We start from the raw sequence: 13,814 nt of genomic DNA, 5'->3' as shown, positions 1-13,814 counted from the left end.
TTGTTACTTATCAAGGTGGATAAATTGAATTTCAGGAGGTACCAATGCTGCTGCAGTTGTTTTGACTACAAGAATATAGTTGAGTGATCAGAAGCATTAAAACACTTTTCTCTTATTTTCCTCTCTCCACTTCTTTCCTCCTCTATGTCCATCTCCCGTCCTCCCCCTCCCCCTTTTTTTTTTCTTTTCCTGGCTTGCAGTGTTTAACTATGTGATGGTGTGAAAGAGATTGATTAGCAACTCTGGATATCCCTTGAATATACCTAGCAGTTCTCCTTGTGCATATTTCTTATTTAACTTGTCAAAATGTCTTGAAAGTTTTTGTGTGGTTTTTAGCTGCTAAATCAGCAGTCTGGAGAGCTGAGCTGCAGACCGCTAGGAGAGGTTTGCTCTTCAGTGATTCTTTGTGAGACCAGCTTGTGCTGAGAACAGAGTTCATGCAGTGAAAATGTTTCTCCACTTACATAAGAATTCATCTTACCTATACTGAAACATTAGCAAATGCCACTCTCCTTTTATTTTTTGGCTGAATTACTGAGAGTGGAACAGTGCAACTAGAGCAGATTCACACATTTTTTTTAAATGCAAAGTTTTTAAGTGCTTGTTGATTGTTCATGGTAGAAGGAACAAATAAACCACAGTGAAAGTATGTGGAAGAGAAGGCTTAAAATCAAGTATTCAAATGATAAATCTTTTGTCTAAATTGTATAGTTAAAGCACTCGCATTCTAATACGTTTGTTGGACTACACCACGGAGCTTTTATCTCTAGTATTCCGAGTTTCATGGGAACATGTTCTCTCTAATCAGTTTGCTCCCAACATCTGATATAAAGCCAAACCTGTAATGTTCAGGTTTTGCAAACCTAATGGAACAACGATGTCCAGCCAGGTTTTTGTTTGCATTCAGCACAGGTGTTGCATCTGTTCCCTGGGGTGCTGCTCAGCAATGGGGAGGAGGGGGCTGTGTTGTTTTAGACCCTCCTGCCTGACAGCCCACACGCATCAAGTGCAGGTAGGGATTACAGTAAAAAACAGGATCTTTTGTAATGGATTTCTATGCTCTAGAGGAGATCTTAGTGCATTAAAGATGCTCTGAGATTTGAATGTAGGGAATAACAGAATTTTGTAAGAAGCGGTTTTTAGGGAAACTACAGCCCTCAGAAGTGAGGTGGTTTTCCATAAGCTTTTCCATTGCTTATCTGGAAGAAAGATTTGATTAGGCTGAGTTGTTTGAATCCAAGTAAGAAGGAGGTATTTTTTGAATGATAGCTCCTCCCAGTCCCTGACCGCCTGCCTACCTCTTTCCAGTAATACTTGAAACTTATCAGTGCTTTTGAATCCTTGGGAAATTAAATCATTCAACCAATAGGACCTCTTTTCACCAGTACTTCACATAATGACTTTAACTACTTAATCTGCTATGGCATCACTCCTAGGCAGGGTTATGTCTGTGTCCTAGGTAGAGCACACACATACATGTTTTAAAGAAGCAGGACTGTCTTTGAAAATCATCAGTAATTACTGTCCAACTGTTGTAATACCTCTGTTAACTTTCAGATCCCATTCCTTTGAATTTGTAATGACAAAATGATTGTGTTAGACCTCAGTATCTCAATTAAGAACAGTTTAAGTATTTTCACTTAAGCCTCCAAGCTTAAGCTTTATTTGCTGCTGACAGGACACTTCTGCTGAGCATACCAGAAGGTTTCATTTACCCAAATTTGGCTAATTTCAGACCGTCACACTCTGCTTACTCTATTCTAACTCTAATTTTTGTAAGATAAGGAATACATTGGGTTAGGAGGTAACCATGAGGGATTTTCAGCACACATGGTTTGATCTCTGTGGTCAGATACAGTAGGAGGCAGATTTAAGAATGCTGAAAAACATGTTAAAAGGTGCCATACTACATTAAAAAAAATCCTGATGAAATTTATTCCTACTGTCTTAAATTAATTACTTGATTCTTTCCTGAGAAGCTGAACACACTTACGAGGTAGCTTTGGATAGTGGGTGACATTGCAAAATATGGTACCGTTTGTAATTTCTTTCTTTTTTTGTATTTTGACTGTTTTTAGGAAAAAATGTAAAGAAGCCCCCCAAATCCTATCTAATTCATGCTGGCCTAGAGCCTCTGACCTTCACTAATATGTTCCCAAGTTGGGAACACAGGGAAGACATTGCAGAGATCACAGAAATGGTAAATCTTTTCATTGCACATACTGTTTCCTATTGCTAGTAATTGTGTCTTGTGTTGTGAGTAACATTGCTTGTTTGTGCTGTCAAGCCCCAAAATCCAGAGGATGAACTTACAAAGTACAGTTCAGGAGTCTATACAGGAAAACTGCTAAATTCTGACTGGGAGTGGGATAACAGAGACATTCCTGGTTGTTTTTTCATGTAACTTCTCATATTCTTTTTTGTTAAAAACAGGAGGAAAGTGTTACCTGAATCATCTCTTAGAAAGAGATGTGCTAGAGTTTAGCAGAACAACTGTTTCAATCACGTGGAACAGGCAGCGACATTCAGTTCTGGTCTGTCTTCCAGGCTTGAAGTGCAGGGGAGCAAAATGCCCCGCGAAGGATCAGCTGACTCCAAGAGCTCCAGCATTACCTTCCCCACCTGGGAAGCAGAGTCACAGCCGAATTACATGTGACTGCTTTAAAAGCCTTCAGTGAAGGGGCATCTCAAGGCAAATGACATTTTCTGGTTTGTAAGTCTTCTGCAGCCATCCTTAGTAGAAAATGCTGGCTTTGTGACTAAACACAGAATCCAGCCTTAAACTGAGAGTACAGGCCGTCCTTCTGCTAAGTGCAGACCTTTTTTTAGCAGTGAAATTGCTTAGGGCAGGGCTGTTCACCTGTGTGCGGACCTGGATGTGTAGCTTTGTGCTCTGTGGGCCAGGCAGTGCAGGTTGATCCCATGCCATCCGCAGACTGAGGTGGGAGCAGTTGGTGGCTTCAGCGTTGTGATCCTGTTCTCTGTTTTTCTTTTCCTCCCTCACAGGATGCCGATGTTTCTAATCAGATAATCCTTGTAGAGGATGTGCTGGCCAAGCTGTGTAAGACGGTGTATCCATTAGCAGATCTCTTAGCTAGGCCTCTACCTGAGGGAGTTGATCCACTGAAGCTTGAAATCTATCTTTCAGAGGAGGACTTTGAGGTAAGGAGAGAACAGATGCACTGTTACTCTGTGCATGTGTGTTGTGAAGCCACTTGATAGTTTTGCTACTTATAAGTGATTTTACTGATGGCATATCCTCTTGTTTTAAATGCAGGTTGCATTAGAGATGACGAGAGAAGAGTACAGTGCACTGCCATCTTGGAAGCAGGTTAATCTGAAGAAGGCGAAAGGACTTTTCTAAGTTGTGTTTGTTGGAGTGAGCACCAGAGGGATGTCTGCTTTCACTTTCTATGCCCTTTAGAAGAATTGTACCCCACATTTACAAACTAAATACAAATAATCTGAACTTATTAGTGACTACCTATCTGGAGGTGTGTAATATTATAAAAGGCCAAGAGAACTCTTTGGAAATGGAATTCAATTTTGACTCTTAAAGGTAACGTGTTTAAGTTCTGCTCTCCTATGCACTTAAACAGTAGTTTCTTGACCTACTGCTGCAGGTGTCCTTTGGCTATATACAATACTTGCCATTTTTGTTTTTGAAGAAGTTCTCTTTGTAAAGTGTTATTTTGTTAGTTTGTGGATTACAAAGAATTTATATTTATATAAACACATAGAACAAGTATGTATTTAACAATGCAATATATATTCACTTTGAAGACTTTCATGTCAAAACTACAGAAAAGTAGCTGGATGGCAGTTGCTTGTACTGAATTAGCTATACCACCAATATGTATCTCCTACGCATTCTGAAAAGTTTCTCTTTGCAATAGTTAATGAAATGTTCTCAGTGCTGCTTCAGGTGCTAAACTGAACAAAGCATTTATATTTATAGCATGGATTTCTTGAGAAACTATGCGAATCAACCTTTATACTTTATTATCCAAAAATGTATAGTGCCTTGTTTTTTGTGTACAGTTTATATACAAAAAAAAAAGATTGGTCTGCATTTTGAAGATGGCTTAGAAAGGTCTCCTATGTTACTTTTATAATAGTAGAAATAAAAGCATCTCAGTTTCTAATACTTGTTGTAAACATTAAACATGTCTTTTGTGATATAAGAACCGAAAGTAAAAGCTTCTGAATAAACTCTTAGCGATGCTCTGAATTGTCATTATTTTGTACTGTTATCTGTACTGAGTCATTGGAACCTTCCATAACATGGCATTTTATCAAAATATTTTAACCTTGGATATCTGTGGGTGTTGTACCGTTATAATTTGAGAAGCAGATAATGTAGAAAATAATCAATGTATGTGATAAAATTAGGTTGTGCCACACTTTAATACTGAACATTGGAATAGTCACACAACTCCTGTATCCTTTGGGTTTCCCTGTTTTATACATGAAACCAAAATTATGGTGGTTTTCAAACTTTGAAAAAATCTTTTCGACCTTTGTGCAATTGGCAGTAAAACTTGAACTGAAAATGAGTATGGCATCGTGTCCATTCTTTCAGTAAGAACCAAAGTCAAAACTGTTTTCATTCAGCTAATTAGGACATTGAATAGAGTAATCAAGTAAAAATTTGCTATTGTTTTGAAATGTTTTTCAGGCTTTGGCATTTCTGTTAACAACTTGTGTGGTTCCCCTCTGGTAGCCTAGTGGAGTTCACATTTTCATTCCTGCCAGAGTAAGTTTCCTTCTGCCCTGCAGCCGTTCAGAGCTCCTCCTGCCTTGGTAAAAAGTGATCGCCTGCAGTGGTGCCTGTTGCTGCTCTTGTCATTCTCCTAGGCCCAGGGAAATGAAGTAGGATCTTTGAATGTGTGAGGTGTACAGTTCGTCAAGATCTGCAGTAAATATTGCTCCATAGTTAAAATTAATCTTGTTTTGACAGTCAGTTAATAAGCTGTAAGCTAGCCTGTAAGGAAATAAACAAAAAGCCTAGAAATACACAAGTACTGTTCACCTGACCTGGGATATTACAGGTGAATTTTCAGCACTGGTGTATTTCATTAATGGTTTCTGTCAAGAACTGAAACTAAATAATCCAAGAAAAGGGTAGGAACAGTATTCAGAGCCAGGATACCTCTTGCATAGCCTCCAGCAAAAAGATGTTTAGATGTCTGATAGTTCCTCAGAGGTCCTCAACTATGTCTTCTGCATGGGATACACTATTAGTTTGAAAATGCAGAGCTTTATAGCGGTAAGTTTATTTTGCAAGCACTGAGAGGTTTCCAAAGTCACTGCTGTATTAATATCAGTAATTTTGCACCCATATATTTTCCTCTTTCACCCTCTCTAGTGATAAAATCAAGCAGGAATTAAGTTTTGTTTATTCATGTTCAGTCTGTACTGTGGGGGTAGCAGGCTCCTCTGTTTTGATTTTTCTCTCCAACAGAGAGCTGATTTGCATAGCATGATTGACCTTGTTTTTCCCTCTGGCAGGGTAGTATCATTTGCTTTTGTTTTTTGAAAACAGCATCAGTCCTCCAAGTGCTGCTGAAGGGCAACATCCACCCACCCTTAAACCCTTTAGAATCTCAGCTAAAAGAGAAGAGAAGCCGGCACGGGGACCTGCAGGCAGTGAAACATAATTCAGTGTGGTCAGCTCTCAGAGTTCCTGTCATTTTTACACAGTTTGATACCTTGTGTCCTGGTTCCAGGAGCCAGGACACAGAACCCAACTTCGCACTTAAGTGCTTTGCTCATAGTGTTGCCTAGGAAAGCTTCAAGGTTTTGCAGAAAATATAATATTTCATTGTTCTTAATGTACTTGTTTATAAAAATGCCTTCTTGAAATGTGAAGCTGACAACAGAAAGTCAGCGTAAGGTTTCAGACAGAACTGTGGGTTATGCTTTAATTTTCTGCTGGCTTCCCTCTTCACTGTGGGGATGCCATTTATGGTTGGAAATTGGAAAGAGCTATTAAAATATTCTTGAAGTGTTTTTACAGCCCTGCATGGGAAATACAGCTGCAACAGGTTTTGTCTGGGTATGGGGAGGAGGGTAGTTTGTTTTGTTTGCAATGGTTATCTAGTATTATTTGCTTGTTTCTGATAGACCCTCAAGAATGCACTTAATGTCTAGGGTTAATTCAGAGGTAAAGTATCTGTATGTGAAAAAGGCAGTACCTTGAACATTTTCTGTTGATCTCGCAGCTTCCAGGCCTTGAGCCATGATTCTTATCTCCTATGATTTTAAACTGCTCAATCCTGACTCTTAAAAATAGTGCTTTTTGATTACACAAGCATTCCTGCACACGTAAGGATTTGTTAGCAGTGAAATGGGCTGGAAATGTGAATATGTTAGTATGCCAAAACAGCAAATATTATGTCTGAAAAAATCTGCAGCCTGCGTGCTTCAGCCAGAAGAGGAGGGAAAATGGCAGGTAGGTAGGGAAAGGAAAAAGAAAACCAGTCTTTAGCAGTTTGGGAGAGCTTGTTTCTGTCCACCGCTGTCCCACCAGTCTCCCAGACAGGTATTTAGCTGAGCAAGAGTTGTGGACCCTCGTGCACAACTGGTGAAAGCTGATTCTGAGCTGCTCTGAGAGCCTGTGGAGCTTTCATGGGGTGGGGGGGCAGTGGCAGGCTGGAGTCCGAATGCTGCAGAGCCCTCTGGGCTAGAGACACCGTCCCCACAGGGCAGCATTAACCCTGCCTGACTGGAGTGGCAGAAGCACAATGTGACCAGTCTCTGCTACTCTCCGTCTAAATTTCCGTTTTGGATCAAGTAGCAGATGAGGAGAAATAGCTCAAATAATAATATTCTCCAAAGTGCCTGCTTTCCACATCCCCTGTGTGGAAACTAAAGTAGGTTTGCAATAATGGGTCATTGCTGCCCAGAAGCAGGAGAAAGCAGCCTGGATTGAACGTGTGAGGCCCCTGTTCACCTGATGTGCTCTCCCAGTGTGATGCTGGGAGCTGACGGCTGATGCTGAAGGGAAATCCCTTTGGGCACAGGGAGGGGATCGTGCTCAGCCAGTCAGTACTGGCTCTGGAGACACGCGGCCCCCTTTGCTTCTCACAGGGCAACAGCACGGGGTTGGTGATACAAGGCCGAGAAGCTGCCATGGGTAGATGAACATTTCTAACCTTCCTCCTGAGATGGAATGTGTGAATGATGTGATGAAGGAGGTTGGGGTGCAGTGCTCAAAATGCCAGGTTGGTTCTCCCCCCCTCTGGTCTTGTATTTCTATGCCCTGTAAGGTTAATGCTGATTCTGTGTTGTTTTCGTGTGATTTGATCAGTGTGGTAAGACAAGCACCTGGAAGAACAGCTAATTGTGAGTAACTCCTCTTTCTGTGGCTATCCTGGTGCGTTAGTAGCTAAAACTGCCCGAAGAACAGTCTGGAGAGTCAGTGCAGTTTCCTCATGCACACTGGCTCTGTGGCTCAGTTTTGTTAAAACCTGTGATTGTGGAGTAGTGTTGTCACAGTGTTAGTTTTTCTCTATCTCATCCAACTATCCTGGTCCTATAATAATACAAAAAACCAGCTAAAATATTTTAATGATATTTTTCCCTTCACTTTAAGCCTTAGCATGTGTGCTGTACTGTCTCCTTGCTAGCGGTTGCTTTCTGGGCGCTGACTTCTGAACTTGGAGGTGAACAAGTGCAAAACCTCTCCACAGACAGAGGCACGGCCCAAATACCTGAGCAGTAAGTACAGCCAACCCCAGAAAGAAAAGGATGAAGCAGCAGCTCTTCCTGCTGGCGGGCGGGAGGGCAATCCCAGGGATTATGCTGGTCAGCCTACCTGTGAGGGAACCTGCTGCTCACACAGGTGGTACCTGCCCACAGGGTGATACCTTTCCTCTTCAAAATCCGTGTGTCTTGGTTTAGCAAAGGTGCTGGCTGCAGGGCAGCCCTACCATTGCTGTGACTCGCAGGTGCTCTTGGACTCTCTCTCTGACAGCCCCAGGACCTGCTCTGTATCAGGAATGTTTTGTGGGGGATTTTCCAGTTTGTTTTTGTGAGACTCAGGGGTAGACTGGGGGAGTACGCAGCCAAACAGCAGTATTTTACCAGCCGTGCAGCTGTCAGCCTTATCTCGGGGGGAGGACAGACCTCCTCCACATTCCTCTGTGCTCTTGGGTGGCCGAGAGCTGCGTGGACTGGGAGCCAGTCATGCAGGGACTATTCCTAGAGGTGGAGAGCCACTGAAGAAGCAACCCCAACTAGCCCGTAAAGCTGCATATGCTCAGAGATGAAGCAAAGTAAAGCTTCATCTCTGCCTTGTGCTTCTGAATTGCAGCATGTTTCAGAGGAATGGTGAAAAAGAGGGAGCGCCACACGCTGTGTGCACACCATCATCTCCCCTGCAGCTGGGCTACTTTGCCTTCGGGTGCTCCCTGCCCTTTATTCCTCAGGGAATCAGTGCAATCTGCCCAAGTGCCAAGGCAGCAGGCACATGAGATCAGCAGTAGGGACTGCATCTTCACACTCTTTCATGCCAAATCTTGTGCTCTCCAGCCACAGTCATAAATAAGGGCAGCCCCACGACTTGAGGTCCAGATGCAGTCCTGATGCACTGACAAAGCAGAAAGTACCAGTTGCCCTCTTGGCAAGACCCTAAAGTGGTGCTTGTATAAAGCTTTGTAAATCACTCCTGCTCGGTGTAGCCTCTTAGACTAGCAGAGGAATATATTTTCACAGCAAGGACTGGACTCTGGACAAATGTCTTACGTTCTGTGGCTAAAAGATATAATATTTATGTAAAAGAAACATTTTTGTTTTCAGCTCTCTCATCACAATAAAGAACCAGAGTTTTTGAAGAAAACTTTCATCTTTTCAAATAGAAGGTAGATGTTACGGAAGGTCTCAAATAAGCAACCACCAAAAATTAAAAATTTATTGTCAACACAATTAACTAGCCCTCTGCAAATTACATGTTCGAATGTCTGTGAGAGGAGAACAGAACAACTTCCTAGGGTTTAACGACAACCCAAAATGCTCTATCACTCACCTAAGAAGTGAGGGCTCTTAACCTCGAGAACCTGCTCAGGGCAGCTTCCCAACCCAAGTCACCTCAAGGAGTTTCCTTGGGTGGCGTCCCGACCTAAGGGGAGAGTCCTCAACCACAGCATGCTGCTCCAGAGGACAAGCTCAGAATGGCTGCCCTAGGGGACTCCATTTATACCCAGGCAGAATCTGACCTGTAGTCAATAGCAACTCTCACTGACCAAAGGCCCCAACTACCATGAAGCCCTGAGAGCAAAGGCAATCAGGAGCTGCTACACTTCAGCAGCCAAGAAGCTCTGCTTTCATTGGGCGGATGCACCTGCCACAGTAGAGTTGATTGTAGAGTTTCATGGTAAAAAGCTACTGAATGTGCATCTGACATCCATGGCTCTGCTACACATGTCTGCATGCACACAGGCCAGGCCCTGTGCTGGTAAACCCTGGCAGTCATGCATTTCTACACCTGTGGCTCTACCAATCCAACCAAGCTGGAAGGGGCCTTGAGGGGGCTATCTAGCCCGGTTGCCTATGCCATGGCTGAAAATATTACCTAAACCACCCCAAACTTCTGCTCTCTCCTCTGCAGAGACCTGTCCATGGGACTACTCACCAAGTTACTGAACCAGAGAAAAGTCCTAGAGCACATGCACTGCTGGAAGAGCAAGGGGAGGCAGAAGAAAGCAACTCATAGCATCCCCATTTTCCATATTACTAGTTGATACCTGTTCAGCTTCAATTTTACACTCCACTGAAGCGTGGTGTTCACTCAGCCTCCCCCTCTTCAGCCTGGGGGTTCCAGGCTGTGCTAACCAGCACATTTGTTTTCCACTAGCAATTGCTGAGCCACTTGTGCTGTGATGGCAGCACTCTGATATTTAATCCCTTTAATTTAGAAATATGCTGTATAAACTGATAACTGTTTACGTGTGGGGCTATTAATTGTCTTTATGCAGCCAGTAAACATATAGTAGCTTCGATATAGTTGCTACTCTTGGTAATGGTGACTTGCTGAGAAGAAAAGCACCTGCTTCCTAGCTCCAGAAATTGGATGCTGTATACAATAATGTTGTTGAAGTGGTAACACTTTATTATAAGTGCCTCTGTTCATTCACTCTATGCTTTATAAATTGCTTATGACTTATAAACAGAAAAGTAATTGATTTGGCTTGGTTTATTTATGGGGGCCCAGGCAATATTTTATCGTTTTACTTTTATAGCTTTTTTTGAACTTAAGTAATTTATGTAAGTAGTTTCCAAGTAAAATCTCAGCTAGTTCTAATGCTTTTTCTTTTCCCAACTCTGACTGCTACCTTCATTTCACTGATGTCTTGCAATTTAAATATGTGTTCTGGTTTTTTTTAACAGTTCTAACTTTTGTATTTCAGGAATATGATTGCTGGTGCCTTATTGCACAGTTATGTGGGGTATTTTTCCCCCCTCAATTCTTTCCAAGTGGTTTATTAGTGATCTGGGTAAGATGATTCTCTATTTCAGAAAAGATTTTCAAAATCTGGCTGCAGACCAGAAGCAGAACCATGCTGTACCGTACCACACCACACCAGTGGAATAAATACTGAGGAACGTAGCACACTTCACAAAAGGAAAACTACCAGAAATAGTCTGAGGTTTTGACTTTATCCAGAAGCCTCTGGTTTACTTTAGTATCAAAATTTCCAGCAAAACAGACTTAATTTTTGCAATGCTTTTTGATTTAGATAGAGCCATGCTTTCTGCCAACACATGACTGCTGGATGAGTGAAGACTTGCAAGATGGACTTTGCAGAAACACTCGAGGCTGGGAGTAATGTGAAGCACAGAAGGACCAGCCAGAATTACCCAGGGCAGCAAGAGGAAGGAACTTCAAGAGCCCAGAGTGTGCGCAACAGAGGGACAAGTTGGAGCCCTTCAGGAACGACCTGCGAAGGCAAGAGCCTCTGGAACCACCACTGGTCTTGGCACCAGTTTGCACAGAGTAGATACCACAGCAGCAGATCTACAGTTTGTCCTTAAAATATGTGAAAAGTCTCCATAAGATGAGGTTTATGAGGAGCCTGTATCGGTTGGACAAATAAAATAGCTTATCCAACACACCTCGCTTATGGTTCATAGACCATAAGACCAAGTGTTAGAACATGTGTTTTTGTGTTTGAGGATCTTACTGCAGCTGCCTCATCTCTGATGACACAGAACAGACAGTGATCTGTGACAGCCTGGTAGCAGCAGATTCACTCCCAGGTTATATCTCTACAGTGAGATGGCCCTTATCAGACACAACCAAGTGTGAAAGTGGAGCTTCTGGAAAATACACTTGTGTATGCGGCCTCTTCGCTCTGTCCCCTAAGGGATCTTTTATGGGTTTGTTTCTTCCTGAAGGATATACATGAAACCTTCCCCTTTCTTAGCCAAACTCATTAAGAAAAGTTAGAAAACCCTTAAAGCAGCATTTTCCAAAGAAGGGGAGCCGTGTGTGGGGAGGCAGGCAGAGCCCAGTCAAGGCAGGCGGAGGATGTTTGCTAATGAGAAGGCGCTCCTGGTAGATGGGATAACGACTGAGGCTTCTTGGAAGGGAAGAGACAAGGAAAAACTGTGGGAAAAATGCCAGCACAGAGTGATTAAAATGTCTTTTTGTTTTGTATTAAGAAGTGGCTGAAGGCTGCCAGCCTTGTTTGAATCTAATAGGAGCTTGTCCTTGTTCCACATCCACGCTGCGTCATGTGAGCCACGGCTGTAGGATCTTGCGAGGGCTGATGACCGGGTGCATGACTGGCTGCCGCACCACACAAAACAGGGCTGTCGAATGCTGTGCTTTCTGTTCCTCGTGAGTAACATCGGTAGCGCAGGCATGTCGCTGTGCTCCTGCCCCGTTACCGCCGCTGCTGGCTGGGACAGACGATGGCCTGCTCACGCTGGACGGCCTCATGCCCCTTGCTTGCCGTGAGGACATCATCCCCACAGAGGCTCACGTCCTTCCTCTGGCTAAACCTGAGCTGGGTGCAGGCTGTTGTATAGTCTCCGGGGACTTCACCAGGTGCCCTTCATCGAGACAGGTGTTTAAAAACCCCGGGGCACAGAGGTGAGGCAGGGGGTAGGTGAGTTGCCCGTCCCTGGGCTGGATGGAGCCTCTCTCCCCGCAAAGCCAGGGGGTCAATGTTCGCAGGGCCGAGCGGCCGCTGGGTCAGGCCAGCCTGCACGTACCCCCAGGGCTGGCCCACGGCGCCCCTAATTACTTGCTGGGCGCCCATTAAGCTGTGCCCACTGCTGTGGGGAGCGCAGGAGCAGGAGACGTGGCTGCCTGGCTGTCACCTCTCCCGCCCTCACGCTGCTCGGAAGCCCGTCCCCTCAGCGCCGGGGTCAGCCATCGCGGGCCGGTGCCTCTGGCCAGGGCGTCCCCCAGGGCACCCCCCGGAGCCGGGGCCGCAGGCCTGGGGGCACCGTGCCGCCGGCACAGCCTCCCGGGGCCGAGAGCCCGCCTCGGCCGCTCCCCTCCCACCGCCCCTCCGGGGTAACCCGGCGCCCGCCCTGCCCGCAGCAGGGCCCGCGCCGGGCCGCCGCCGCCTTGGAGTCCGGCCGCCGGCAGGTGGCACCGCCGCCCGCGCTGCCCGCCGGGCCCGGGCTGCCGCCGAGCGCGGCCGGGCGGGCCGCAGGCAGGGCCTGCCGGCTGGGGCTCGGGCGTTCGCCTGACGCGGTGCCGGGGGGCGGGCAGCCCTCGCTGCCGTTTCCCCCAGCCACGGCCGCAGCAGTTCACTCTACGGCTCCCGATGAGTTGCTTGTGGTCAGGGACGTCGAACTCCGCCCTGCGGAGGGGCTCGGGGCGGGGGTGCGAACCAGGCGGCAGGCTGGGGTGCTCCACGGGCGGGCTCGGCATCAGCGCGCAAGAAGTCGGGTACTTGAGGGAGCGCCCAGAAAACGATCCCAGGGCTGCCGGCTGCCCCTGCTCTCCCAAGAGGTTCTCCTCCCACACCGGCTCGCCGCTGCTGGCGCTGGGCTTCGGTGCCAGGCTCACACCCCCAGGCTGGCGGAGCTATCCGGGAGTCCCACGGCCCGGCACTGGCCACCCTGTGCCCGTGGCCCTCCACTACGAAAGGGCATCGCCACGCTGCACAAGCCCCTCATCAAAAGCCTTCAGCTGCCACCTTTCCCTCCTTGACATCCCACCGGGGGTGTTAGAGCTGTCCTGACCCAAGCTTGTTCCCATGCAGGTGGCACCAATCCCAGCTTGGGGACAGCAGCTGTGGTTGGCATGATTCACACTCTGCCATCCAGAAGCACACGAAAAGGGCAAAACCATCCTTTGGCCATGAGAACAGGAGTGGCCCCTCAGGGACCACGGCCCAGGGGACAGAGGAGAGGGGAGAGGACCACCCTCCGTGCTGACACCAGTGCCTCAGCAGGGGCAGTTTTGGGGCAGAACCTTTTCCCTGCCAGATGATTATCTGGTAGCCAGTCAAAGCAAGCTAGTGCTGAGTCCCCGTCCCGTGGAACAGCTCAGGGAATGACTCCCTGGCAGACACAAGGTTGGTTTCGTGGCATTCCCTGCTCAGGGATAAGCATGGGGAGCATGGCCGCCTTCTCCCTCGGGACCCGGCAGTTTGGACCATCCAGGCTGTGGCCGTGCACGGAGCACACCCTGAATGCCAGGTGCTAGAGAGTTGGTGATGGCTGTGTGTCAGTGGGTATGGGTAAGGTAGATCCACACTGCCTTCCTCCAGCCCCATCGGCCATGAATGTGCACACACACGTCTAGTGGTTCTTTCTTCCCTACTCCAGCAAAATAATTGGCACATTGACTG

At 46.2% G+C, this 13,814-nt stretch overlaps 1 protein-coding gene across 17 annotated transcripts in view; it reads left to right on the top strand.

The window, feature by feature from the left end:
• Window positions 1-4,237, top strand: part of SVIL (supervillin) — a 146,782-nt gene extending 142,545 nt beyond the window's left edge. For all 17 annotated transcript variants that reach the window (XM_074833194.1, XM_074833172.1, XM_074833208.1 and 14 more), the window contains 3 exons: window positions 2,079-2,200; window positions 3,007-3,162; window positions 3,278-4,237. In XM_074833194.1, the coding sequence (XP_074689295.1) occupies window positions 2,079-2,200; window positions 3,007-3,162; window positions 3,278-3,364 (365 nt within the window). In that variant the 3' untranslated portion in view covers window positions 3,365-4,237. The remainder of the gene's footprint in view (window positions 1-2,078; window positions 2,201-3,006; window positions 3,163-3,277) is intronic.
• Window positions 4,238-13,814: the final 9,577 nt, after the last annotated feature.

The sequence above is a fragment of the Strix aluco genome, chromosome 1 (genome assembly GCF_031877795.1).
Source record: "Strix aluco isolate bStrAlu1 chromosome 1, bStrAlu1.hap1, whole genome shotgun sequence".
Taxonomy (NCBI): domain Eukaryota; kingdom Metazoa; phylum Chordata; class Aves; order Strigiformes; family Strigidae; genus Strix; species Strix aluco.
Note: the sequence above shows the minus strand (reverse complement) of the source record. Positions and strands in the feature narration are given on the sequence as shown.